Source organism: Alosa pseudoharengus, unplaced genomic scaffold (genome assembly GCF_046254945.1).
Source record: "Alosa pseudoharengus isolate Yale_2024_CS ecotype anadromous, Long Island Sound unplaced genomic scaffold, YU_APseudo_1.1 YU_APseudo_1.1_scf_23, whole genome shotgun sequence".
NCBI classification, from domain to species: Eukaryota; Metazoa; Chordata; class Actinopteri; order Clupeiformes; family Clupeidae; genus Alosa; species Alosa pseudoharengus.
The window spans coordinates 19,558,021-19,583,891 of record NW_027468685.1 but is presented as its reverse complement, the minus strand read 5'-3'; the positions used below and the strand labels follow the sequence as shown (position 1 = coordinate 19,583,891).

Sequence of the window (25,871 nt, the reverse complement as noted above, 5' to 3'; positions counted from 1 at the left end):
GAGAGAGTAACATAAATTCAGAGATAAAAAGACCTACAAGCATTATTAAGAGATCAGTTCTGACATCTAGATTACAAGTTTTCCTGTTCTAAGTAATGGACAGCATGCCTTGCTGTCATACTGGTTGGCTGTTTTTAAACTTCTATTGAAATATAGAAATGCCAAAACAAAATAATGTCTCTATAAAAGGAAAATATGATTATAAATACTCTCATCAAATCTAATCAAAATGAGTTACTGAAGAATTGCAACATCAGTTAAATTTAGATTTGATATTTTTAAAGCGTCTTTTATCTCCTTGATTGGTCATTCTGATTACTTCTGCTGTACGGATAGATCAATTCTTCATTTGTACAGTGATGTTGAAGGACATTATGTACAATAGCTAATGTCAGAGACAGCCTGCTTAACCCCCCATGCTCCCTCCCCTTCTGTTGTTCTGGATAGGTCATTGACAATCATTCCCAATCAATTATTTTTGAACAATTAATCAATGATAACCATCTGAGCTTCAGACAGTTTTTGCATACAGCAGTGGAATCCAGCTGACCCTGAACTTGAAGTCAATAGCGTTATAATTTTCACTGAACTCATAATGTCATGCCAAGAACATCATGACATTGCGTTTGGTCATTCCTGACTCTGGGTCATTATGCGCAACCAGCAGCAGCAGCCACATCCGCTGTGCCGTTGAGATGACGGACATTTTTTTATTAATCCCAGCTGTCGGCCTCATAAAAGAAGGTACAGTGAGTATGCGTGCTTGAAGCTTTGTGAGTCACTGACCATCCCTGTCAAAGCTGACGCCAGCATGGTAAAAGATGTTACTGGTAACTGGAAGTCAAAGGCATGGCGTGCAGTTGTTGGAAGTGACGTCTTTACAGGGCCTGTCATGTAACCAGTGTGTGTCTTCATCTGCGCCATGCAGCCCAGTCCAGTGGTACTCATGACCAGAGGAGCTAGGGTGAAAAAAGAACATGGAGTACGCTCACCCAAACAAAGGGTGTTGGGGACACGGACCAGTGTTGTAAATTAGCATTAGCTATAAACAACACCATGATCAGATAGCTGTTTTCAGTTTGTCTATGCATACTGTATCTGTCCCTATGAAATAAACTCTAATGATAACAAAAGAGCTGGTATAATAATCCATAAACCATAAACTATTGAAGAGTATTCAATATACTCTTTTCTCTTTAAACTATTTATTGACTGACGATTCGGCAGACAGCCTTCGTCAAAGTTCAGAGGGGCAAGGGCGCCCGTGACTCGAACCGCTGCTCTGGGGGGCAATGTTTGTGGTTGAGGCTGCGTACAGAGGGACAGAAGTGCAGATCTCAGATCAGCCGTGTGGAGCTGGAGCTGCTGCTGCGGTCACGGACTGTAAATCACTCTCAGAGGGTCAAAGTTCAGCAAGTGGCAATTTGTAGGTCAGAACTATAAAGCTCTCCCTCAAAGAGCAGATGGAGAGAGAACCTGCGGGGAACCGGATAGAGTACTGGAACCGTCCCATTGGGATAAAGAACCCCTGTGGAGAATATGGAGGGAAGAGAGAAAAGAACAAGGAAAGAATGTGTCTGCTGTTGTAGGAAAACTGTCAGTCTTTTTTACTCAGAGTTATAAACCAAGCACTAGCAGTATACCTTGAAGAAAATATCAGACTGAGCTTCACGGTACAATTTTTTCGGATGTTTTGCTAGTCTGGTTTTATATAGCTAGGAACGGCTTCATAGTATGGAATGTCAGCTTTATGTCACTTTAATATAAAGCTATTAAAAATCTAAATCCCCTAAGAAAACTGGCCATTACTATTCACTGGATTTATTATGTGTAAATCCGTTTGCTAATGTTAATAAAATGCTGCATGGATTCCTAACACCACATGTTCGCGTTCCCTGCGGAAAAGCTCATAGTGTGGTCCACACAATAAGTCAGCTTGAGTGGCCCCTGTGCCTCTCGGAGTGGAGAGGAGAGAGAAGGCGAAGGCTTCCCCTGCGCTGTCTCCGGACAGGCGCTTGAAACTCGGCCAAGACCCTGTAGAGCTCTTATGTCCTGCTTGAAGGCTTCGTCTGCATTTTCTCCAGTCCCTGCAATTTCATTTTGCAGATCATAAAAAGACTGAAAAAGTATGTCATGTGGGACTTAATCTCCTCGCCATGGTTGCCAGTGAGCTCCTTCTCTAGTTCCACTCTTCAGATAGGAGGATAAATTAAGGATTTGTTTTTAAAAAAAAAATGTTTCTGTAGATTTCTTTTCAGAATGGGTCATGATTATGACAGTAATTTGATCTGAATGTATCTCCCCTTTGTGTCCAACAGTGTTTTACTTGACTATTCAGATGTTTCCCATAGTTACTATGGGAGTGACATTTTTACAATGTTTTTAAAAAAAAAAAATTTCCCCCAATACTACTAACATAGGGACATATAAAAGGATTTGTAATTACTGCAGAGAATAATGGGGCTTTGCTGTGTGTTCTGTTGTGTTAGGTGGCCCTGGTGCGCTGGACAGAGAGTGTGGGCCTGACGCTGGTGAACCGCGACTTGACCTCCCTGCAGCTGAAGACACCCTCAGGGCAGATCCTCACCTACTTCATCCTGCAGATCTTCCCCTTCACCTCCGAGAGCAAGCGCATGGGCATCATCGTCAGGGTCTGTGTTTGCGCATACTGTGTGTGTCCATGTGTGTGTGTCTGTTTTATTTGTTTGTTTGTTTGTGTGTGTGTGTATATTTGTGTGTGTTGGCGCAAGCGAGTTTGCCTGTGTATCTCATTTGCCTTTGAGTGTTTTGTCCCAATGTGTTTACATGTGTGATGCATTGTGTTTCTATGTATTGGCACAAAACATGAAAACATCAATATTTACAATATCATGCAGCAGTGTGTACAGGATATGGGTCAGAAAACAGCAAATATCAGTTTATGTAAAATAACGATATGTTTGTACATGTTGTGGTAGCAAAATAATGTTTGATTAGAAATGTTGGTGGTGGTGAGAGACAGAGTGATCTATCATCTTTTGTCCTGTTTATTTTTCAGTTATTTTCATTTTATGTTGTTCTCATGTGTAGGAAGAGGCAACGGGTGAAATCACTTTCTACATGAAGGGGGCCGATGTTGCCATGGCAAGCATTGTGCAGTACAACGATTGGTTGGAAGAAGAGGTAAGCTCTAGGTGACGCTAAAAGTAGCCCCTTTGTGCATGTCCTTCGATCAGCTTGTAGATTTTAGGGCCCATATTTTTTAGTGACAACTTTTTGATACTGTATTTACAGTTATAGATTTCTAGTCACCGCCCTCTCTGTATATCCAACATGACAGCTGAAGATAACCTCTTCCTCATCAAGGACAAATTCACTGCAGCGATAATGAGCGAAGCGACAGGCCACCCAAACCAAATCTGATTCAGATGTTCATAATTGTATCGACACTATCGGACGGCGCAGGACTGGAGGGGGACAGTATATTAATTAATGAGTGACCCACTTCATGTGGACTTCCTGTGTGCGGGCGGTACGGAATGTCATAATTCTCCGATGTGGTGTTAATGATGTCGTCCGTTGTCTTGACGCCTGGCCACATGGTCAATAAGTAATCAAGCGGCCAGCGGGAGCTTGCCAGATTTTCATATCAGAAATAAACGCCCTGCCCCACGCATGACCACTGACACACACACACACACACACACACACACACACACACACACACACACACACACACGCACGCCCCCAGGCTAGATATTTGTTCATTGATCTGATGTGTTTCCATAAGGGTTGGGGAGGCTCATTGTTAATTAACATCATGCATGTATGGCATGCCGGCCAATTTTTTTTTTTTTTTTGGGGGTGGGGTTGGTGGGTGGGTGGGTATGTCAATGTCTGTATTGCCTGAGTACATGTCCTTGGCTTCTCTCCTACTCTTACTCTATTTGATACATTTATTCATCAATCTCCACATTCATCTTTAAATCCTCCTGTTTATTCTGTTGCAGTGTGGGAATATGGCCAGAGAGGGGCTTCGTACTCTTGTGGTTGCCAAGAAATCTCTGTCAGAGGAGCAGTATCAGGACTTTGAGGTACAGTATGTGACCATATAAGCATTATGGCATACTTTACACAGTGTAGGACATGCTTTCGGCTTTCACTCTCCTTCAAAGCTCAAACATCTTCTTTGTTTTTGTCTTCTTTCTCACTCTTACACTTCATGTGCATGCACATCTTACTCTTACATTAACTGTACATAAACGGTACATTGTCTATAATGTAATCATATTTAAATTAATGTATTTATTGGCTGTTTTGCAATTAATCTATATTCCTCTCTTTGTCCATTATCCCCTTCTCTCTTTCTTTTCCCTTCCTCCCCCTCTCTCTCTCTCTCTCTCTCTCTCTCTCTCTCTCTCCTTCTCCTTCTATCCGTCCGTCCCTCCTCCCTGCAGAACCGCTACACCCAGGCCAAGCTGAGCCTGCATGACCGCGCTCTGAAGGTGGGGGCGGTGGTGGAGAGCCTGGAGCGGGAGTTGGAGCTGCTCTGTCTGACCGGCGTGGAGGACCAGCTGCAGGCCGACGTCAGGCCCACGCTCGAGCTGCTAAGGAACGCTGGCATCAAGGTTGGGGAAAACACACACACACACACAGGCACACATCATATAACACACAGCTACTCAGCTGGACACATGTGTGGACACATTCACTCACAGCTGGAGCTACTAAAAAGAAGTCTCTTTAAACCCCGCCTAAGCTGTTACTCTGTTAACAACCATAACTATAATCATCAGCTTGAGCTGTCATTATCACCAAGTCATCTACATAAAACCGGTAATAAAGTAATATACACAAACTTGACATGTACACAGTTTAAAAGCTCTGTTGTCTGATCAGAGAGTCCCAGAGGCTTACTTGCTCTTGTCCCTTTTTGTCCAGATCTGGATGCTGACTGGAGACAAGCTGGAGACGGCCACATGCATCGCCAAGAGCTCTCACCTGGTGTCTAGGAGTCAGGACATCCACGTCTTCAGACCGGTACAAGAGCAGGCCTTATTTTAGCACTTAAAAAAAGTTTGTAGTTCCCTCTTGATCCAGGTCAGGGTTCAGAACCTTCTGTTCTGTAGTGCAGAATTATTTGCACAACTACAAATAACCGGAACTTTAAAACTGAGTATTTCAGTTGGAACAATTCATGAAGGCACATATGTTATGACTCTTGTCATAGGTGTCCAACAGGAGTGAAGCTCACCTGGAGCTGAACGCCTTCAGGCGGAAACATGACTGTGCCCTGGTAATCTCAGGAGACTCACTGGAGGTGGGTGCAGCGTGTGCGTGTGTGTGTCTGTGTGTGTGTGTCTGTGTGTCTGTATGTTTGTGTGTTTCTGTGTCTGTGGCCAAGCCTGCACACCTGTCCTCTGAGTCTTGAGACTTGATGGACTGGATCATGTGCTTGTGTGTCCTCTCCTCAGGTGTGCCTGCGCTACTACGAGCACGAGTTCGTGGAGCTGGCGTGCCAGTGCCCGGCGGTGGTGTGCTGCCGCTGCTCGCCCACCCAGAAGGCCCAGATCGTCCGGCTGCTCCAGCAGCACACCAACAACCGCACCTGTGCCATAGGTCAGCCATACCACACCATCACAGCATCACATCAGCGGCTTTAACACAACTCACTCTGTGAGCCACACTCGCCCTCAGCCTGGTGTCTGGACATGATCGCACTCCACACCCCATTACCATAGCATCTCATAACATTACCACATTATTACCATAGCATCTCATAACATTATCACCATAGCATCTCATAACATTACCACATTATCACCATAGCATCTCATAATATTACCACAGCATCTCATAACATTACCACATTATCACCATAGCATCTCATAACATTACCACATTACCATAATGACACGCCACGTCAGTGATCTTATAGGAACACGCCAACTTTTTAGGAAATTAATTTATTTGCTGTCTACCCCAGAGTTAGATAAGAGGATATATATCCTTCTGTTTTCTTTATGCGTGCAATAACCCAGTCTGACACCATTAGCCTAACTTAGCATATTTCACTGGAAGTGGGTTAGACCAGTTAGCCTATAGCTAAACGGGTGAAAGGTGTTCCTTTAACAGTGAGCCACACTTTCTGTCAGTCCGGAGGGCTCTCCACTCAGGGGCTCTCAGGTTTTATCAGTTCAGCTGAAGCCTGGGTCTAATGTGGTGAGAAGAGAAAGTACCTGGTGGCATGCTATTAAGGTGGGCATTATGTTGAAATTAGTGGTCTCTCGCATACTTTTCATCAGAGCATTGGAGTTGCAGTAACAGAGATGTGTCCACAGGGTGGCAGTGCAAGTTGAAGATAATTCTGAAACTCTGCCATTCCCCTCTCATGAGAGATAATTTATTGAAATCTATTGTCAGAAATGCCAATTCACCACTGATGTTCTTTTATAATTTCCTGTTTCTCTTAAAGGTGATGGTGGAAACGATGTCAGTATGATCCAGGCAGCAGACTGTGGCATCGGTATTGAGGGGAAGGTAACATATCCTCTCCATAATTTAACAGCCCTTTATGCACACCAGCAGATTTTCTACCATAACTATGCCTGAGCTCACATTTCCTAAAAATCAATACCAACATCTGCACTCCCATGTTTGCATGCCATAATTCTTCAGCTCTTTCCCTCAATCGTGACTCCTAAAATAACCTCTGCTGCATGAGCACAGCAGAAACCTGCTGGTTTTGGCTAGTAACTAACTCCACAACTCTACTGTTTTGTTGTCTGAAAACCTCGCTCCGTATTTTCTCTGGCTGGCCGCAGGAGGGAAAACAGGCGTCTCTGGCCGCCGACTTCTCCATCACGCAGTTCAAGCACATCGGCCGGCTGCTCATGGTCCACGGGCGGAACAGCTACAAGCGCTCGGCTGCTCTGGGCCAGTTCGTCATGCACCGTGGCATGATCATCTCCACCATGCAGGTCAGGGGACCACAATTTCCCCTTAGGGATCAATTATCTATCTATCTATCTATCTATCTATTCACTCTGAAGAAGAACTTTGTCTCCATGCTAAAAAGTCAGTGTTGCTCTTATGGATGAAATGGTATACTAAGGGCATGTTTTTAACTCTGTTTTGTTTTTTCTGTATATGCAGGCAGTGTTCTCTTCAATTTTCTACTTCGCCTCTGTGCCCTTATACCAAGGATTCCTCATGGTGGGGTATGTAGCATTAAATATTCTTTTTACTTTTTTTTTAAGTATATTTTTCGGGCTTTTTATGTCTTTATCAGACAGGATAGTGGAGAATGACAGGAGGTGAGTGGGAGAGAGAGCAGGGGTGGGATCCGTAAAGGACCACGGGGCGGGAATCGAACCCGGGTCGTTGGCATATGGTGCAGGTGCCCCAGCCGGGGCCAATATTCTTTGAGTTGCTCTTTTTTTAGTATGGATGCTATTTAGTTACAGCAATGAAACCTAAGGAACCATGTTAGGGTCTTTCCCATCTGTGCTGAAGTCCCTGTCCTCTCCTCTCCTCTCTTCTCTCCCATGTGTCTCCTGTGCTCTGCAGCTATGCCACCATCTACACCATGTTCCCAGTGTTCTCCCTGGTGCTGGACCAGGACGTGAAGCCGGAGATGGCTCTGCTCTACCCAGAGCTCTACAAGGACCTCACCAAGGTCGGCCAAGTGACCATCTGGTCATTCTTTTGGAGACGAGAGAGCATGTTAAGAGTTCTCCGTAGTTCAGCTGCCATCTTTCAAAGTCACAAATAGAATGTTTTTTCTATACTTTTAAATCACTAACCTCATGATTTAAGTTCCTTATGCACTGTCTGTCTGTTTGGTTATTTGTTTTGGGGATATTTTTACTAATATTTTTACTTTCTCTGACCAACAGGGTCGCTCCTTGTCTTTCAAGACATTCCTTATTTGGGTGTTGATAAGTGTGTACCAAGGTGAGAAATACTTCCTATGGAAACAGAGACAGCCTGTCTGTTTTAAAGCCATTAATGAGAAAGTGCACTGTTTCAATGAAGTGTTGATGGTATATCTATATTCAGATTTTTTATTTCACTGCCACTCATTTTCTCATACCACATATTTTCCAATGACCATGAAGTTTTAATAGCAATACACATTTTTACAAGTCTGTTTTAGGCAACACACTACAGATTTATTGAAATATTTCAATTATTACAAAAAGCACTGACCCAGGTGGACCGAGGTACCTGTGGCCACTACATTTGTGTTTCTCACTGTCCAGAGGCAACATAGGCAAAGCAGCAGGAACTGCCTGTCACACAGGTGTGTGCCACGCGTCCATCTGTTTTACCAGACAAAGCAACCGCACCCTCTGTCCACCTCACTCCAAACCATTATACAATGTGGTGATATTATAAATCATGACGAGGTTAGGGTATTGAGCAGAAGTTTTTCTAGATATGGTGTAAACCAAGGGTCCTAGAACCCACCTGGCTTGCACCTCTTCTACTTATGCCTGGTCTAAGCACACTTTAGTAAGGTTAGTGGCTTTTAAGCAGCTAAATAGGCCGTGCTTGGCCAATCAACAGTATAGTGTGATGAATTCCATCCAAATGGCATATGGTGTGCAGAGAGGCATCAGGAGCAGAGCAGAACATCTGATATAAGCAATACTGTCAGGACACTAGATCACATCACTCTGGTCTGCTCTAGATTATTATCAGATCTATAGTTTTCAAAGAAAGCACCCTTAAGTCTGTGTTTTATCCCAGCATGGTTGATGTTTACATTTACATTTATTAATGTAGTAGATCCTTTTAACCAAAGTGACTTACAAAATGAGAGGGGAGGGCTACAGAGGAGACCTTAGGGGACCGAGCTGCAGAGGAGACCTTGGGTGACAGTAACTACGACAACAATAAATACTACCATGCAGTTTATGCTTTATCCAGTGCATTCCCGAGCAATGGTCACTGAGAGATACCCGGAGGTACCACCACACTGGTTGACCCCTGACCCTGACCTTTTGTGCTCCTCTTCTCCAGGGGGCATCCTAATGTACGGGGCGCTGCTGCTGTTCGAGTCGGAGTTTGTGCATGTGGTGGCCATCTCGTTCACAGCGCTGGTGCTAACCGAGCTGCTGATGGTGGCGCTCACTGTGCGCACGTGGCACTGGCTCATGGTGGTGGCCGAGTTCTTCAGCCTGGGCTGCTACCTGGCCTCGCTCGCCTTCCTCAACGAGTACTTCGGTAAGGGCACCGCACCTCGACCACCTCGACCTCCGTGGAGGAAGACTCCTATTCTAGAAGTAAAAATAGGGTGCACAGTACATTTTATTGTAGTGGTAATCTTCCTAGGGTTAGTCAAGTTAGGAGAAGCTTGATGTAGGCACGTTATTCATGATTAGGGGATTCAAAGGGAGTGTATTCTCCTTTGGTAGTATTGCTCCCTCATACATGTTGAGCAGATCCATACATGTGGTTCTGCTGTGTGCACTATGCCAGGTTTCTGAGGATGCCTCAAATCTCTGCGTAGCTGTGCTCTGTACTCACAACGGCTTGCTTTTCTCTTTCTGCTTCTCTCTTCCTGCTTTTACTCCACTCCTCCTCCCCCTCTGGCCTGTGCCATCGCTTTGTTTTGGTTTTTCGTTTCATTTCTCCCTCCTTTGTTTGCTCTCTTGCTCTCACTCTCACTCACTTTTTCACTCTGTTGATTTTGCCTTTGTCTGACCTCTCTCTATCTCTCTCTCTCACATTACTTCTTCGGTTACATACACTACCCCTCCACACACTCTCTCTTGCCCTCTCTCTCTCTCTTGTCCTCTCTCTCTCTCTCTCTCTCTCTCTCTCTCTCTTTTTGGGACAGGCATAGGCAGAGTGTCTCTCGGAGCGTTTCTGGGTAGGTTTGCCACTTTGGGCGAGGGTTGTCACTCCTCCTTTCTCTCCTCCTCCTCCTCCTCTCTCTCTCCTTCATCCATCGGTCTGCTCCTCTCAAACTCCTGCCGCATCTCTATGAGCAGATCTCCAACTCCAGTGTGACCCATGCCAGTCTTTCTCCTTGGACCCACGATCAGTGCACCCTCTCGTTGCACCCTTTCCTCGCACATCCAGAGGGCAGAGATACTGATCTCAGATCATGTTTCTGTCCTCAGTCCATCCTGACTAACCCATTGTGTCAAGATTGCTCATTCTCCAGGAAACATTCCATCTGAGTGCATGTCTACATGCCCCCAAGAAACTCTTCTTCCACCTTTCGAGAATGCCGTCGTGACCCATTCCTCAAAGCATTGTGTGGACTCTGCTGTGTGTGATAGTGTGATGTATTGTGATTTTTTTATTTTGGAAAGACCAATACCAGTACTGTCCATCTGGTGTCGTATCACACCATGTACTACCTTTGGTGTTTTTCCCTTAGTGTTATAAAAAGGTGAGAACTGCACGTACTCACCTTGTCAACAGTCACCCCGACAGGTCAGCCAATGAACCAACATCAGTATCATCCTAAACACCTTAACCACTCAAAGATATGGACTGAAGGGTCTGAATTTCTTTATCCAATGTCAGACTATTCATCATTCTCCACTTTGATATCTTCTGGTCTATATGGTCCACCTTTCAATGTATATCTTCAGTGTATATTGAAACTGATCTTATAAGGTCTGTATAATAAGTGCTCTGAACTTGTGGTATGGTCGCTATCAATGAAAACGCAACCTTACCAATATAGTATATTAGCATGTTGCATCTGTATGCAAAGTGACCACCAGTCCAGTGCCTCAGCCCCTAATTACCAAGTACCAACTCATTTAAGCAAATAGAAGTATAATCAGTATCATCAATTTTAGAATATTGTAATCGTTCAGCAATGATAGGATATGTAGTCTTTATTTAGTCGTTACTAACGAGTGATATGATGGCGGAAAAGCAATGGGTGGGTGATGGTGTAAGTCCCCTAAATCATTGCTACGGGTCTCTTTCTCCGCAGCCATTGCCAATGCACTTGAGATATTTCGTTGTTGCACTGACCATTGTATGTTTAATCTCCCTCATCTTCATTATCTAACCATTTCTCTGTGCATCTCTATGTATATCTCTCTATCTCTTTATCTCTCTCTCTCTCTCCTCAGACTTGGGCTTCATCACTACCAAGGCCTTCCTGTGGAAAGTGTCGGCCATCACGGTGGTGAGCTGTCTGCCCCTGTACATCGTCAAGTATCTCAAGAGGAAATTCTCTCCCCCCAGCTACTCCAAGCTGTCTTCATGAGAGCGCCTCCTCTTTAAGCACAAGACCAGACATTTGTTATGGCACATACGTACATATATATACACTTTACTGGCACAGAACATGGGGGAATGATATTTATGGTGGCAAAAAGAAGAGTGGACATCATGATTTGATAAACTTGAAAAGACTGAAAGACTGAAGCACTTGCGGCAGAGATGGAGGGAGACATAAAGAAAAGGAAAAGACAGCTGGAAGACAATGTGAAGTGTGATGTCAATGGCCTTCGTTCATTGGAATGCCTACCTGCTAAATTTGTCCTCCTTCGCTATTAGTCATGGACACTCCAATATTTTTTTTCCCTTTTTTTGTATGTGCAACTTGAATCTGTTTTGCCGTGTGTCTGAGTTTTCGGTGTACGTTTTGATCTACCTGACGCTTTTTCTATAACCTGGAAAACTATGGCAGTATGCAGACTTAACTCTTGCCCTGTGCTGGCTCTAACAAAGAACTTCAAGCTTTGTTCCCCCCACCAGCTTTAGCGGGAGAGCGAAGCGTCTAACACCTGCAGTCTCTTTAGGACAGGATATAGCTGAGGAAATATTTTTGTTCTCCTAGCAGTGTCCTCTGCTCGCTAACTGGTCAGCTTTGCAGCCCTGCACACCAGCTGATACTTTTCCGAACTCCCAAGTACTCTGCAAGCCACCAGGAGCAGTCGTTTGATTTTTTTTTTTTTTTTTTTCACGTTTTATTTGTTCCGGGAACAATGTTATTTCTGCCTTGGATTTCCATTGGTTTTAGTTGTATACTAGAAAAGAAGACATGCTGTATAGTTTTGCCATGACTCATCACTCCTTTTTTACTTCAGTCATTCCCCTCAGACAATGACTTCTTGACCCCTTGGCAATTTTTATGAATGTGATTTAACGGACAGTCTGTACAGTTGTGCAGTTATACTGGTTTGTACCATATAAGTACAGCAATGACACGCGCCTCTTTTTTTCGATCAGTGTTTAGCCTTCTGCTTTGTAGCGATTTAATTTCAAAACAATCATCAACGAAATCACATCATTTCAAGTTGGATGGATGAGGCAAATGTCATGCCTTGGCTCAACATAAAATGGTTTATCCTCAAAACATGTGCCACTGGTGTTACATCGTATTTCTAGCTTATTTGAACTGTAGTCATCTTTGGTTGCTAACAGAACCACATAATGTAAGTCTGCCAGGCTGGGAACAGTATGCAGACATCAGTATTTTGTTAGGATGAGTTTTATCATTCACACCCTTGTCTGTCTATGCTACTGTTTGTGAGAGTGTATTAATGTGACAAAATGAACGTAAAAAATAGTTGACTCTTATTTGTATGGGTTGATTATGTGTTTTTTGTGTATGTATGTGTGCATGTGAATGTGTGTGTGTTTTATGTAGACGTGCCATTCATTTCAGTCACATTTCAGTTGCACTAAGGCTGATTGCTCTGATTTTCAAATGGAAGCACAGTAGATATGTCTGCATTTATGACATGTCAACAATGTTTTGATTTATTTTTTGTCATTTTCACATCACTGAATGATTCAATCAATCACACACAATCTGCTGGAGCAAAACAGATGTTTACCCTGGGAGTGTTCAGCTTCATATGGCAACTATGATTCTGTGCAAGATCATTGTTTTTTTTTATTATTATTATTTTTTTATGTGAGCTCGCATTCCATGTCTACTGCTTTTTTTAAAATGTCAAACATTTCTGTCCATGTTTATTAATATATGATTAATAAAAGAGCAATAACTTTATATAGCACTCAAAGTGGAGGTTATTTTAAGACATTTAATTTGTGCTCTTTTCTCCTATTGCGCAGCAGAGACAATTTATTCTCTATCTTCCCTTAGATTCACTATTTGACCACTAGGTGGAGACTTGAGGCATGCAAACGCAGTAAGTCAAAGCAGCACGCAGTTCACACTGTACTCTTCCAGTTTCTTATATTTCAGTTAATGTATTTTCTATTTCAGTATTCAAGTACAGAAAGCAACTTAAAATATGGTCAGTTCTGCAAGTAGGACACAGGTACTCCACTGCTTGGTTTGATGGTGTCTCCCAGTAGTTGAATTGTTTCCTTTTCTCAAAAATGAATATAGAGATGTATTACATGGTGATTTCTACTGTGTGTTTGTTGTAAAATGCATGCAGATTATGGAAAAAAATCTGTTATCAATTTAAAAAAAAAAAAACACACTCCGTGTGCACGAACAGGAAATGTTTATATGGTGGGTGGACCCCCGCACTGAATGTGATGGTCCGATGGCCATAAAATGCCAGTGAACAGAATAAGAAAAAACACCCTTTCATCTCATCTACGCTTCCAGGCGACAACGAGCGGAATTCCCTTCTCTGTACAGCAAGGGCCTTTCCGACCAATTGGCTGACCACCCTCCCAGTAGAATCTCTCCACATGGAATCTCAGGTATAATTAAACTCAAACATACTTTTAAGGGGGGGGGGGGGGGGAGGAGTTCACCTCACATCTGTTAATCAGCTACCAACAATTACCAATGATCAATGCCAGTTTTCTCATGGATGATATTCTATGCCTTGTACTTGATTTAATGTTTAGTATGACAGTTTAAGATCAGAGAGAAATTGCATTATAGCTGGCAGTAATGCATGACGGCAACAAAACAAGAGTTTATACAACAAACTCCACACTAGTCTTGCAACCTTTTTTGGTTTCCTACAGTCACAGCTGTCTGGATAACTAATGATGGTAATTTTGATACCATAGATTTAATAGAGACCCAGTCAGACCAATAGTATGAAAAATCAGGAACAGAGTTTATTTACAATGATGCGCATCAAGGGAGAGACAGCATGACTTCACCTAAAGATCCATCAGCTGCTCTAACTAGCATTAACTAACATTAAACCATATATTGGAATATTGGACATAATGTTCTATTTCACTTTCTTTCACTAATGAGGCAGAACTTGAATTTGATAACATCAAACACAATCAAAGCATTACCTTTGTATTGTTTTTGGCCTTGTGAAAGTCAAATGAGCTGAATTGATTATGCCTAGAGAACTGGGCAGGGAAGTCCTGTGTTCACAGGTTATTACTGAAGAAATCCCTGACTGAGTGTGAGATGATGGAGAGTAAACAAAATGAGTTGTGGAGTGGGACATCCAACAGCTGGACTAGTCAGCCATCTCAACACAGTAGAGAGTGCACCACTAACACCATGAATACTGGGTAAAGAGGAACAAATGTAAACTCTTTTTGCCTAAATGTTATTCTTCTTGCCTGATTTATTTTTTTAGGGGCAGCCGTGGCCTACTGGTTAGCGCTTCGGACTTGTAACCGGAGGGTTGCCGGTTCGAACCCCGACCAGTAGGCACGGCTGAAGTGCCCTTGAGCAAGGCACCTAACCTCACTGCTCCCCAAGCGCCGCTGTTGTTGCAGGCAGCTCACTGCGCCGGGATTAGTGTGTGCTTCACTGTGTGCTGAGTGTGTTTCACTAATTCACGGATTGGGATAAATGCAGAGACCAAATTTCCCTTACGGGATCAAAAGAGTTTATATACATACATACATACATACTTATACTAATACTTATTTTATTAAGGCAAGATCTACTATGCTGTTCCTGGTCTCTTATGAATATGGCAGATATTCTTCAAATACACAAGCACATTTCCAAACCTCCGCATTGTATCTCACGTCAACTTTACCCCCATTAACATTGCCTTTCCTCCCTCCCTCACTCTTAAGGAGGGCTGCCCATTTAAGTTGCTTAAATAAAAATTGCCAAGTGTACCAAGGGCTAGACATGACTCTCCATTCTCTCTCTCTCCCGAGACCCTTCTCTTACTTCACTCTCTCTCTCTCTCTCTCTCTCTCTCTCTCTCTCTCTCTCGCTCTCATTTGCCAGCGCAGCTCTCGCTCCACCCCACCCCTCTATCCTCAAATCCCTGCCCATGCTGGCTCCGTGCCCGTGCTGGCACCCTGCCCCCGTCGCCTGGCAACAGTCATACACAACAGGAAACAAGAGTGGCTTATTCCCTCGGTGTGCCACTGTAAAAGGAGTACATTGATGCGAGAGACAGGAAGTCCATGTGCTGTGGAGAGGTGTTTGTGTCTGTGTTTGTCGGACGCGCACGTGTTCGTGCGTTAAAGTGTGCATGAATATACATGTGTGAGGGGGGTGTTTAGGGACGTATGACTGTTCCCCAAAGAAAGGCTCGGTGTATGTGTGTGTTCATGTACTCGTGTGTGCACATGTTACTGGGCATTGGGCTGGGACATTTGGTTTGAAATACAAACATGTAAACATGTTTTATTTCAATCTCTGTTCATAGTCCATTTATGATGTATTAGCTCCTGTGAGTTATACACAGTGCGTTCTTAACTGAAAATGTGATCAGCTATGCACTCTGTCATACAGCATCCGCCTGACAGACAACAGATTTGTTTGATATAATCAGACAAAAATAATTCCAATAACAAAAGATGGCATTCACCATTCAGATCAACCTTTTTTGCTCTACCCTTCCCCCGCACCCTTTTTTTGAAACATATTCCGGAAATGTTAAAGCATTTGCTACCGTGATTTTTTTTCTTTTTCTTTCTTTCCGGTTGATCCTAAAGCGGAGTGGCAGGCCAGGGTTTGGGGTGCAGGGCCTCGGAAAGAAAAGCGAGCCAAGGTCTTTTCCACTCTCAGCACAGCGGCCTTCCGACCTGCGTCATACCAGAGAGGCTAACCCACAAACCCAACAGTTGGGTGGGATGGGGGGCGGGGGGGGCGAAAGAGCTTTCCAGCTACATGACATAAGAGACCCCCCTGACTTGTGCCTCTATCCACCCAGCCACCCACGCACACACAGATGGAGCAACTAATACTTTGTGTGTGTTGTGGAAAAGAGAGAGGCAGCTTTTGGGGGTAACGCGCACAGCATGCGTAGGCTACTAGATTGGCTACAAACATTCATTCCAGAAGTTTTTATTTTGTTTTGTTTCATTTCACACACTTAAAGGCAAAGGCACGGCCTATAATCAATGTTTTATTCCTTTGAACGCTCACAATTCTGTAATTGAAGTCTTCCATTACTATACACCGAAGAAATGTCTAGAAACCCAGTAAGCTCATGAGAAGTTACAGTGCCTTGCACAGTAAGTCACTAGAGGCTCCACTCAAACCTGGAAACTTCCATTGCCAGATGACCCCTCCACCTCTTTAACCGCTGGCACACTTACACCTGTAAAAGTATTTTTACAAAAAATACAAATGGTCAAATCCTATTTTGAATTTGGACATTTGTCTGATTACTCAATGTGTTTTATTTCAAAATAATTGGGGCAGTCACACATACATTTTTGAAGGAGTGCAGATTATTTGGCAGTTCACATTATAATTGCTTGTAGGCCCGCCCCACCCCACCCTCTATGTCCATGCAAAGCAATACATGTAAAATCTTGCTGTCACATGGTCTGTTGCAGACCATGTGACAGCAAGATTTTACAAGTATTGCTTTGCACCTGCAGTGTAGCATTGTGAGTGCTCCAGGTGATGTCTGGACCTCTGGGAGTCATCAGTATTAATCGTGTGACTATTTCAATGTGGCAGGCAAAGTTGGGTTCATACTCCAAAGTTGCTGGATATATTTTTGGTTGCAGACATTCATTAACATCATAATACTGGAAGGGCATTTTGGGGAGTTATTTGTTTCACATGATATATTCTCTGACTCTCTCGGTCTGTCTGTGTGTGTGTGTGTGTGTGTGTGTGTGTGTGTGTGTGTGTGTGTGTGTGTGTGTGTGTGTGTGTGTGTGTGTGTGTGTGTGTGTGAGAGAGAGAGCGAGAGATTGTGTGTTAGAGAGAATGTGTCTGATTTACTGCCCATAGTGAATGAGTCTGCTGTACAGAAGCCTTATACAAAACATAAGCACTTTCACTGTTTCTCACCATGCTGAGATAGACCCCTCCACGGGCATTTTAATACACTTCCAGCTTGGTCATAAAAAAGAAACTGACATGTCTGGGAGTAGGCTTAAATCACTATTATGCATCAACACTTTCTCTTAAGGCATATGGATGGTTTGGGTCACCAGGAGGACTGCTGAACGTGCAATAATACTATCCCAATAAGTGCAGCCTGAAGTCCACTATGTATTCGAACATAAGTAATTTCCCTTGTAAAGATTCTGCTGGTATGATTGGACCTTACATGGAAACTAAACACACTCAAAATACAATAATTAGCAGTTCCCTGCCTCTGAATTTACCATTGCACTGTGCAAAATATTTCTCTATTGACCAACACTCATCAGATTGGCTGACGTTTTACTCATCCTGTTGGATAATAACCTTATCACATCAAAACATTTTCTGTGGACTTAACACCAGTCTTTAGGGCAACACCCCCCAGATATTTCATTACTCTCTGTAGCCAGCCTGTCTGTCCTCTCAACCCATTTTGTGAGTTTGGTGGAACCAGCCAAGTCGTGTTTCCGGGTCTCAAAACTAAATTAGCAACCAGAAAATAAAATAGACAGCCGAGATGGACACACGTCAGTCACCAACTGGCAGCTATTTATGAACGCATGTCTGCTGGTAGTCAGGGAGAGAAGAGAGAAAGTACAACGGGACACGCGGGCTCGGTTTCACATAACGGCAGCTAGGGCACCTCCCCGTTCCCAGCTCGGCCTTTCGCCTGCGGGTGAGAGATTTCCATGAGGTCAAAAGCATAAGTGGGACTCCATTAAAACTCGCGAGTCAGGAGGGGCTGGAGGTGGGTCTGTGATGAAACGAGCAGATAGCATTACGGGAACGTCGTCACTGCCAGGTGTAATGGCAGGCATGGAATCCTCAGTATTGGAGAGAGGGTTCCTGGCACTGCTGTGGCTTTTCTGTGCTACCCAGATCATTATGTGGGAGGAAACTGAAGAATGCGGGTTATTAGACCTCAGATAGACAAGGTGAAGTTACAAACACACAGCCTGTGTCCGTAAGTGTTTGGAAACTATTCTTAAGGTTTAAACAGGTTATTAGTATTGGCTTAAGCTTCTATATTGTAGCCCAGTGTTTTATAATAGTATCTCGCACAAGGCTCGTGCCAGTGCAACAGTTGCCAGTGGATTTTATTAGAATGGATGACACACTCGCAGTTTTGAGACTACTCGTTCGCCTGTCTTAAGGACACACGTTTTCTTCGTCAAATAATGGCCAACCTCCACTGAAATAAGTTTAGACCAGGCTGCCCTTCTCCTTCGCTGTTCTGCCAGCTCCCCAACTACTGCATCTACATCTGGATTCCCTCAACAGCAATTTCTCTCCGTCTGCTGGTCAGACACGCTCCAACGTCATTGCGCGCTGGGGCGGCACGGTCTCCCGGAGGTGTTTCCCGACTTTAAAAGAGCAGGAGACTTCTCTCTGCTCTAGCAGTGCGTCATTCAGACCCGGAGCGACTGTGAGCCCAAAAATAAAACAGTAATTTTTAGAAAGAAAAAAAAACACAGTTTGCTTCTTTCGGTTAACCTATTTAGGACGCCCATAGAAGATTTATCTTTTTTTACCACGAGTATCACCATAACTTACTGGGATTGCATTATACTTTTTTTTATAGTGAATTCAGAGTGAAAGCCGTCTGTCGACATTTCTGGGTCGCTGTCATCATACGGATGTAGGATAATATCGTGTCAGGATACATTGGCGTGAGTTTTGGAGAGCGTTTCTCAGACTGGACGGGGAATCTCAAAGGTGTATCCATAACCAGCTCGTCAATATGAAATCTGCCGAAGAAGGTAACCGTTATGTTATGTCATATAACCTGCCGTTTAGACTTTGGTGTTTGAAATGATAAAAACGCATGTGATAATAGTACTTGTGCAGTAGAGATTCTTAGAGTTGCCGCTTCTGACGTGGACCAGTCCTACTTTAGGCTACTGTAGACCATAACCCCCTAGAGCTCTTTGCCAATAGTTTATCCTAAAATGAGAGGTAGGCGGGGTTCTCATTCAGAAACCAGAGCAGATTGAGCGTCACGGTCACAAGTTTTAAACAGTTGACACAAGCAATATACAGTACAGTGCGCTGTGACCATCTGTGCTTTTATTTGGAAGAACTCATCTGGAGGACAGAATTGCATGGTGCTGTAGAGTTAGCTTGTCAGAATAGTCATTGTGGATTGTAAGCTTAGCATTTGCTTACAGTTGTAATGAAGGGACCCCACCCCACGAATTCTCACATTTTAAAGGTCTAATCAATTACAGAGGCCCTTATGGTTCTGAGAATAAAGTCCATGGTTGTCAGAGTCAAAATAAATTTACTACAGAAAAAAACTGAATAATAGTGGAGTTATATGGCTCATTGTGGTGAAATGTTTATGGACAAGGTCTATTTGGGTTTGTAAAAATGCCTTTTAACTATGCATAAAAAACAACTTGTAGCATTGCTTTTAAAAAGAAACTGTCCCATGGTTTTACAATGCACTCCAAATCCAAACAGTCATTAGCCATTACAATCAGATGAGAAGTGCTTCTTGCTCTCAGGACAGGACAGGACAGTCTTTTCCCCTGATGTCCCAAGCAACAACTCTTGCAGCAGTGTCATCAAGCACAGCCTCTGTTAACAGTCTGCTAATGAGAGTGTGTTTGCAAGTGCTTGTTGCCGTAGAATCCAGTTGGCTCCATGGACCGTTGTCTTCTTTTGTGGTTGGAGGGGCGAGTATTTTTACCTCAGTTATTTTTGGCCCATCTCACCTTGGGACTGGAGGTTTAGTTTATCAGCACAAGCTCTGTTTGGGGTGGAACTGAGATTAGTGTTTCTCCAGAGGGGGTGGGCTAGGTCCAATGTCTTGAGGAGAAGTGTGTAAATGTGTGTTGGTGTGCGTGTGCGTGCGTGTGTGTGTGCGCGTGTGCGCGTGTGTGCGTGTGTGTGTGTGTGTGTGTGCGCGTGCGCGCGTCAGCGCTAACCAAGAATGGGTTTGGAAAGCTCAGCATGAGTTCAGTCACGTGCGTCTTGTGTTACAGTGGAACTGATGTGGGTTGTCTGGTATGCTAGTGGTATGATTTCAGCTTGGACTCTCCTGATTGATGTAAGTGGTGGTGGTGGTGGTGACCTCCCAAGAGATGCATCTCTCTCTCTCTCTCTTCCCCAGACGCATACGGCTACCCTGCCAGTGGCAGCCTATCGCTCCCGGTCAGCAACCCGTACCTGTCCCCACAGTACCACAGTCCTCAAGGTGGTCCAGTTCTGTCTGTGGCCATCACACCTCCGTCCAGCTACGGGCACCAGGAGGACAAAGTGTCCCTGGGGTTCTACACGTCCGCCGGTATGCGTCCCAATAGCACCCCGGCACTGGAGAGCCCGCGGATCGAGATAACGCCTTATAGCCAGTTCTCTGAGGAAGAGGAGGAAGGCGGAAGTGGCGGTGGCACGCCGGCGGGCAACCGGATCATCTCCGTGGCAACGCTGACACTCCCCAACGCCGACGGCTACCGCGACCCGAGCTGCCTGAGCCCGGCAAGCAGCGTGTCGTCGCGGAGCTGCCACTCGGAGGCGTCGTCATACGAGTCGGGCCTGTCGTGCACCTACGACATGTCGCCGCAGAACTCGCCCTGGCAGTCGCCCTGCGTCTCCCCGAAGGGGGGCGGCTCGTCGTCGATGCACTCATGTACGCTGGCTGCGTCGCCCCAGCCCTCGCCCTCCGGCTCGCCCCGCACCTCCAGCCTCGGCGACGACGCCTGGGGCACCTCCCGTCCGGCCTCCTCCCCACAGCCCAGCTCCCCCTGTGGCAGCAAGCGGAAGTACAGCTTTGGCGGCGGTGGTGGTGGTGGAGGAGGAGGTGTTGGTGGTGGTGGTGGGGGGGCCTACAAGTACCCGTACTCCCCCAACCAGTCGCCCAACCCGTCCCCCCACACCTCCCCGCGCCTCAGCGTGGCCGAAGAGACGTGGCTGAGCAACACCAACCAGTACACCAACTCGGCCATCGTGGCGGCCATCAACGCCCTCTCCACAGACGGGGCGAGCGACCTCGGGGAGAGCCTCCCGCTGAAGACCCGCCGGACTGGCCTGGACCCCTGTCCATCCCTCAGCATGAAGGTGGAACCGAGGGGAGATGAGCTGGTGTCAGGAGAGTACAGCACGAGCGACTACGGCTCCCCGTCTCACATGCCCTTCAAGAAGGAGGGCTACAGCGGAGGCTTCCTGGACGTACCCCAGCACACCTACTCATGGTCAAAGCCAAAGACATATATTAGGTAGGGAGGAAACATATACATTTAGCTGCCCAGCATCCAATCTATACATTTATATTGGCATATTTATCCTTCAAAGTGATAATTACATTCTTTTGGTATCAGAGTATAATAATGTGTGATGATGACAATGTAAGAACTTTTATTGATTAATCTGACAAAATAATCAGTTGTCATAATCACTAAGAGGCCTCAGAGTTCATACATTCACTTTGATAAGACAAAGTTGTGAGTAAAGTGTAAGCCTTGTCTAATGAAATTCCTCTCTGTGATGTTCCCGAGAAGGTATCAGAGTGTCCACATGGCCCTTTTTTTCTGTGTCCAGCATGTTCTCAGCCATCCTCTCTGTGTTCCAGCCCGTCTTTGCCCGCTCTTGACTGGCAGCTGCCATCCAGCTCCGGCCCCTACAGCCTTCAGATTGACGTGCAGCCCAAGTCTCACCACCGCGCCCACTACGAGACCGAGGGCAGCAGAGGGGCAGTGAAGGCACTCGCAGGAGGCCATCCAGTTGTGCAGGTAACCCTATTGGGACCTAATTTCATTAACATGCAACAAGCAAAGTCTGCCTCCAGTTAGCTAAAGCTAATTTAACAACTTGGAAAAATAACTGGTCTAATTGTATGCCAGTAGCAAGCTCAAACATGGATGGGTCAGCGCAGTGCCCCCAGACACCACAGGATAGCTTTGGTTCATGTGTGGTGGATCTTGCTTGTTGCCAGTTGCCGGTCAATGAAATTAGAGTATAGTGTTTATATATTGCAAATATGCATTTCCTCTATTGTAAAATGATTGTAGCTTAAAGTAACTTTGATGAGATATTCTCCACCTCCTCCTTTTTGACAGTTCTGCCAGTGGTTTGCATGACTTTGGTGTACTTTAAACCATAAACCATATCACAGTGAGCATTTAATCCCATTCAGCAACATGTAATGCATATGAAATGCTTACATATTTTAAATGGTGGCTTTACCATGGTCTTATGAAAGAGTGAAGATGATCTCAGCTGCTATTCTGCATGTTAACTCTTTGAATGTGACTCCTTAGAGTGACTAAATGTGGTGGTGTCATTTCAATACACCCGCCACTCCCATATCTTAACATACTCCCTGGAGAACCGCGTCTGTCGTGCTCTGCGTTGTTTTTTGTTGTTGTCCCTGGTGCTTCTTACGTACTTTGTGTTTTTGTCGTGACTTGTGTGTTTTTTTGTGGGGGGGGGTTTCCCTCTCCGTGATACCACGCTGGTTCTTCCCAAAAGTGTTTTTGTGTGCAGTCCATGCAGTCATCTGCTGTTTACGCACGCAACACTTCGATTTCTTATTTGTGAGGTTTGTCAGTTCTTTTGTCAATTAGCAGTCATAAAAGAAGGGCAAGTAGAGTCACGAAACACCACTTGCAGGAAACTGGTGATCCCTTGACAATGCACACCATCTCCTCCTCATCCTTACACACACATCCTCCACTTCCACGTCTGATCGAAATCCTTAATGTCAATATTCTTCCAAGAGTATCAAAACAGAAAAAGCAGCTCACCTCTGGATTTAAAGATAGAGTGTACCTCATAACTGATGTAGAATTGAAGGAATTTATATATGAAAATTCATGCAAAGGACATTTGTGTTAGAATTAAGCTAACTGGGTATCCAGTAAAACAAAAGTGTCTACCAAATACCATAGCCATAACTATAGTAGCTAGCTATCAGACAGACTCTCCTTATGAGAGTCCTTATCAGACTCTCCTTGTGTTTGTAATTTGTACCTAATTTCCCCCTAATTCCCCCTTTAAGACCAGGACATTCCTGCCTGCCAGGTGTGTGAGTGCAGCACATTAATGAGAGGTGGCTAAGTGTAGCAAGTGTTAGCCTCACAGCCACTTCACTTACTGACTTTACTTACAGCAGTTTCATTCTTTTCTGACTTTTCAACTACATGGATTCATGCCCGTGAAATCAGAGCGATTTGCTGAAATTGCAAGTGATTCACTCCTCATTTTTTCACTGTCACATCTTTTTTTTTCTTCACTGAAAGTTTGCTTGACCTCGCGCCCCTCCTTTATGTTGGCCGCCAATGTCCAGCATCACAGGTATGTCTTCAAACCACCCTGCCTCGCTGACGCCTCAGTCCACTCTGCCAGACGCCAGTGACTCAGTGGTTTCCGTTTTGAAACTGACTCATGGAAGTTTACCATTTCAATTTGGGAGCCAAACAGGAGCTTGTCTGTGAGTGCGGAGGGCATAAGTCACCCTAGCCAAAAGTGGATTTAAGACAACAAGTCAGTGTCATTTGATGTGAGTGAGGCACTAACCACACATGTGGGGGGGTAGGCCTCACACATGCTCTGACAAAATCAAAGTCACTCCCTGAATGGTTTTGAAAAAATGCTACTGTCACAAATTCATGCTAAAGGAATTGAGAGTAATGATGCTGACTTGCCCACTTTTTTTAAACAAATAAAAAACAATGGCACACATTAGCCTCTCCTAGTGCCTCTGAAGCATCTTCGCAGTCAAGCATGGACATGTGTACATGTAACTTAATGAGGTGCTTATGATCCTAAACTATGGGATCTGCACATGTGCAGCTCCCAGCTTTTACTTTTTTTACTCCTCTGGAGCTCTGGAGCCTCCCCAACACCACCGCAGCTTCCGGCCGAGCTCACAGGCAAGCTTTTGTTCCGGAAAATTCCCAGTGCTCCTCTGACATCATCTGTCGGGGCTGCTGGACGGAGGCGCTCAGCCCGACCGCACACGTTTCTGGCAGACGAAGGAGCCGCGCTCCCTTTAGCCAGGCCCCAAACGGCACCAGCTCTCCTCCTGTTAACCGACAGATTACAGAGCACTCTCCTCCTCTAATCCCTTAGAGGCTCCCCTCTGCATTCAGGCCCCAGCACCACCACACCCTTTCCCCCTCAGAGTGGTCACGCATTTGTCCTGGAACAACTGCAATCCCCAATCCTATACGAGCGAGCAGTTTGTTGGTTTCCGCCCATAATTGAATATAATTATTAATTCAAGAAGGATTTTTCTGAAGGCATGACTTGCTGTCAGGCAACCAACCGCTCGAGTCCTGAAGAGGATGGACTCATCTTGCGCGCAGAATGCCTAACTGAATGCCCGTCTGAACCACAGCTATGCACCGTGCCCGGTGCGTCTGTGCTTTTTCTTTGACTGGGAAAATAAATCCTGCTCGGAGAAAGGCTGAACGCAAGACATGGTAACTTTTGCGACTGGAAAATATGATGTAATGGCTCAGTGGAGACACTTTTGGGTTTTTCTTTCTGGGGTTCCTGAAGAATTTGTTTGACGTTCTCTGTGCAGCTTAAGAAGAATGATCTGAGAAAGTTTTCTCGATCTTAGTGGCGTTATGTAAACTTAATTCTGTAAAAGAATTTCATTTCCCCAGAGTGTGTGCCAGTCAATGAATGGAAGTTTTTCCATTCCAGTGGATGTGTTTTTGTTTTTGAGCCCACAGAACAACTACCAAATTAAAACCCTTTTTGTAGATTATGTAAATACATCTGCAATATCAACACATTTATTAGATAAAATAAATGTCCATTTCCTTTTAGATGATTTAGATGATGCAAGAGCCCACCGACATGGTGGTTTCTCACAGTGCCCATCGAACGGAGAAATTATCTGCCAGTGTAACAGCAGCTCTGTTGTAGGGGGTGGTGTTGATGGGTAACAGCAGCTCAGTTGTAGGGGGTGGTGTTGATGGGTAACAGCAGCTCAGTTGTAGGGGGTGGTGTTGATGGGTAGTCTGACTGAAGGGCACCGAGTGCAGCGGAGTCTTGACATTCCTCTGCTGGGTGATAGTAGGATAGAGAGGGAGGGGAGCTCTCGCACTCACACTCTCGCTCGCACTCTCTCCCCTCTCTGTTGGATAGTATAGGAGCAGCTATGGCAGGCAGCCACACGTTGTTCCCATGTAAATATAGACCCATGTTGTCTTCTATGTACACAATGCCTCTTGTCGGTATGTCATAGAGATACAGGCTTCCAGTTGTTTTGGAAAATCCGTCGAATCTCTTAATCCTCCAGAGAAAAAAAAAAGACTCATTTGAAGGTCAACTTGCTTTCGTTCACTTTGGTTTAGGGCATTTTTCATTCATAATGACCACCACTGGTTACTGTGTTGTGTGGCTTTGAACATGTTTGATGTCGTGTCTCGGTCCCCAGCTGCATGGCTACATGGAGAGCGAGCCACTGACCCTCCAGCTGTTCATTGGGACTGCGGACGACCGGATGCTGCGGCCGCATGCTTTCTATCAGGTCCACCGCATCACGGGCAAGACTGTGTCAACGCCCAGCCATGAGGTGCTGCAGAACAGCACCAAGCTGCTGGAGATACCTCTGCTTCCAGAGAGCAACATGAAGGCTATGTGAGTTTGTGTGTGTGTGTGTGTGTGTGTGTGTGCGTGCGCGTGTGTGCAT

General features: G+C 44.9%; 2 protein-coding genes across 4 annotated transcripts in view; both read left to right on the top strand.

The window, feature by feature from the left end:
• Window positions 1-12,972, top strand: part of atp9b (ATPase phospholipid transporting 9B) — a 33,518-nt gene extending 20,546 nt beyond the window's left edge. Inside the window, exons 16-29 of the mRNA XM_076301941.1 lie at window positions 2,490-2,651; window positions 3,070-3,162; window positions 3,990-4,073; window positions 4,437-4,607; window positions 4,921-5,019; window positions 5,210-5,299; window positions 5,454-5,598; window positions 6,455-6,519; window positions 6,804-6,959; window positions 7,135-7,199; window positions 7,549-7,657; window positions 7,878-7,935; window positions 9,007-9,210; window positions 11,088-12,972. Coding sequence (XP_076158056.1) covers window positions 2,490-2,651; window positions 3,070-3,162; window positions 3,990-4,073; window positions 4,437-4,607; window positions 4,921-5,019; window positions 5,210-5,299; window positions 5,454-5,598; window positions 6,455-6,519; window positions 6,804-6,959; window positions 7,135-7,199; window positions 7,549-7,657; window positions 7,878-7,935; window positions 9,007-9,210; window positions 11,088-11,224 — 1,638 coding nt within the window. The 3' untranslated portion in view covers window positions 11,225-12,972. The remainder of the gene's footprint in view (window positions 1-2,489; window positions 2,652-3,069; window positions 3,163-3,989; window positions 4,074-4,436; window positions 4,608-4,920; window positions 5,020-5,209; window positions 5,300-5,453; window positions 5,599-6,454; window positions 6,520-6,803; window positions 6,960-7,134; window positions 7,200-7,548; window positions 7,658-7,877; window positions 7,936-9,006; window positions 9,211-11,087) is intronic.
• Window positions 12,973-18,636: 5,664 nt separating this feature from the next.
• The window catches only part of nfatc1 (nuclear factor of activated T cells 1), a 31,620-nt gene continuing 24,385 nt past the window's right edge, over window positions 18,637-25,871 (top strand). For all 3 annotated transcript variants that reach the window (XM_076301938.1, XM_076301937.1, XM_076301939.1), the window contains exons 1-4: window positions 18,637-18,984; window positions 20,340-21,441; window positions 21,795-21,954; window positions 25,617-25,819. In XM_076301938.1, the coding sequence (XP_076158053.1) occupies window positions 18,966-18,984; window positions 20,340-21,441; window positions 21,795-21,954; window positions 25,617-25,819 (1,484 nt within the window). In that variant the 5' untranslated portion in view covers window positions 18,637-18,965. The remainder of the gene's footprint in view (window positions 18,985-20,339; window positions 21,442-21,794; window positions 21,955-25,616; window positions 25,820-25,871) is intronic.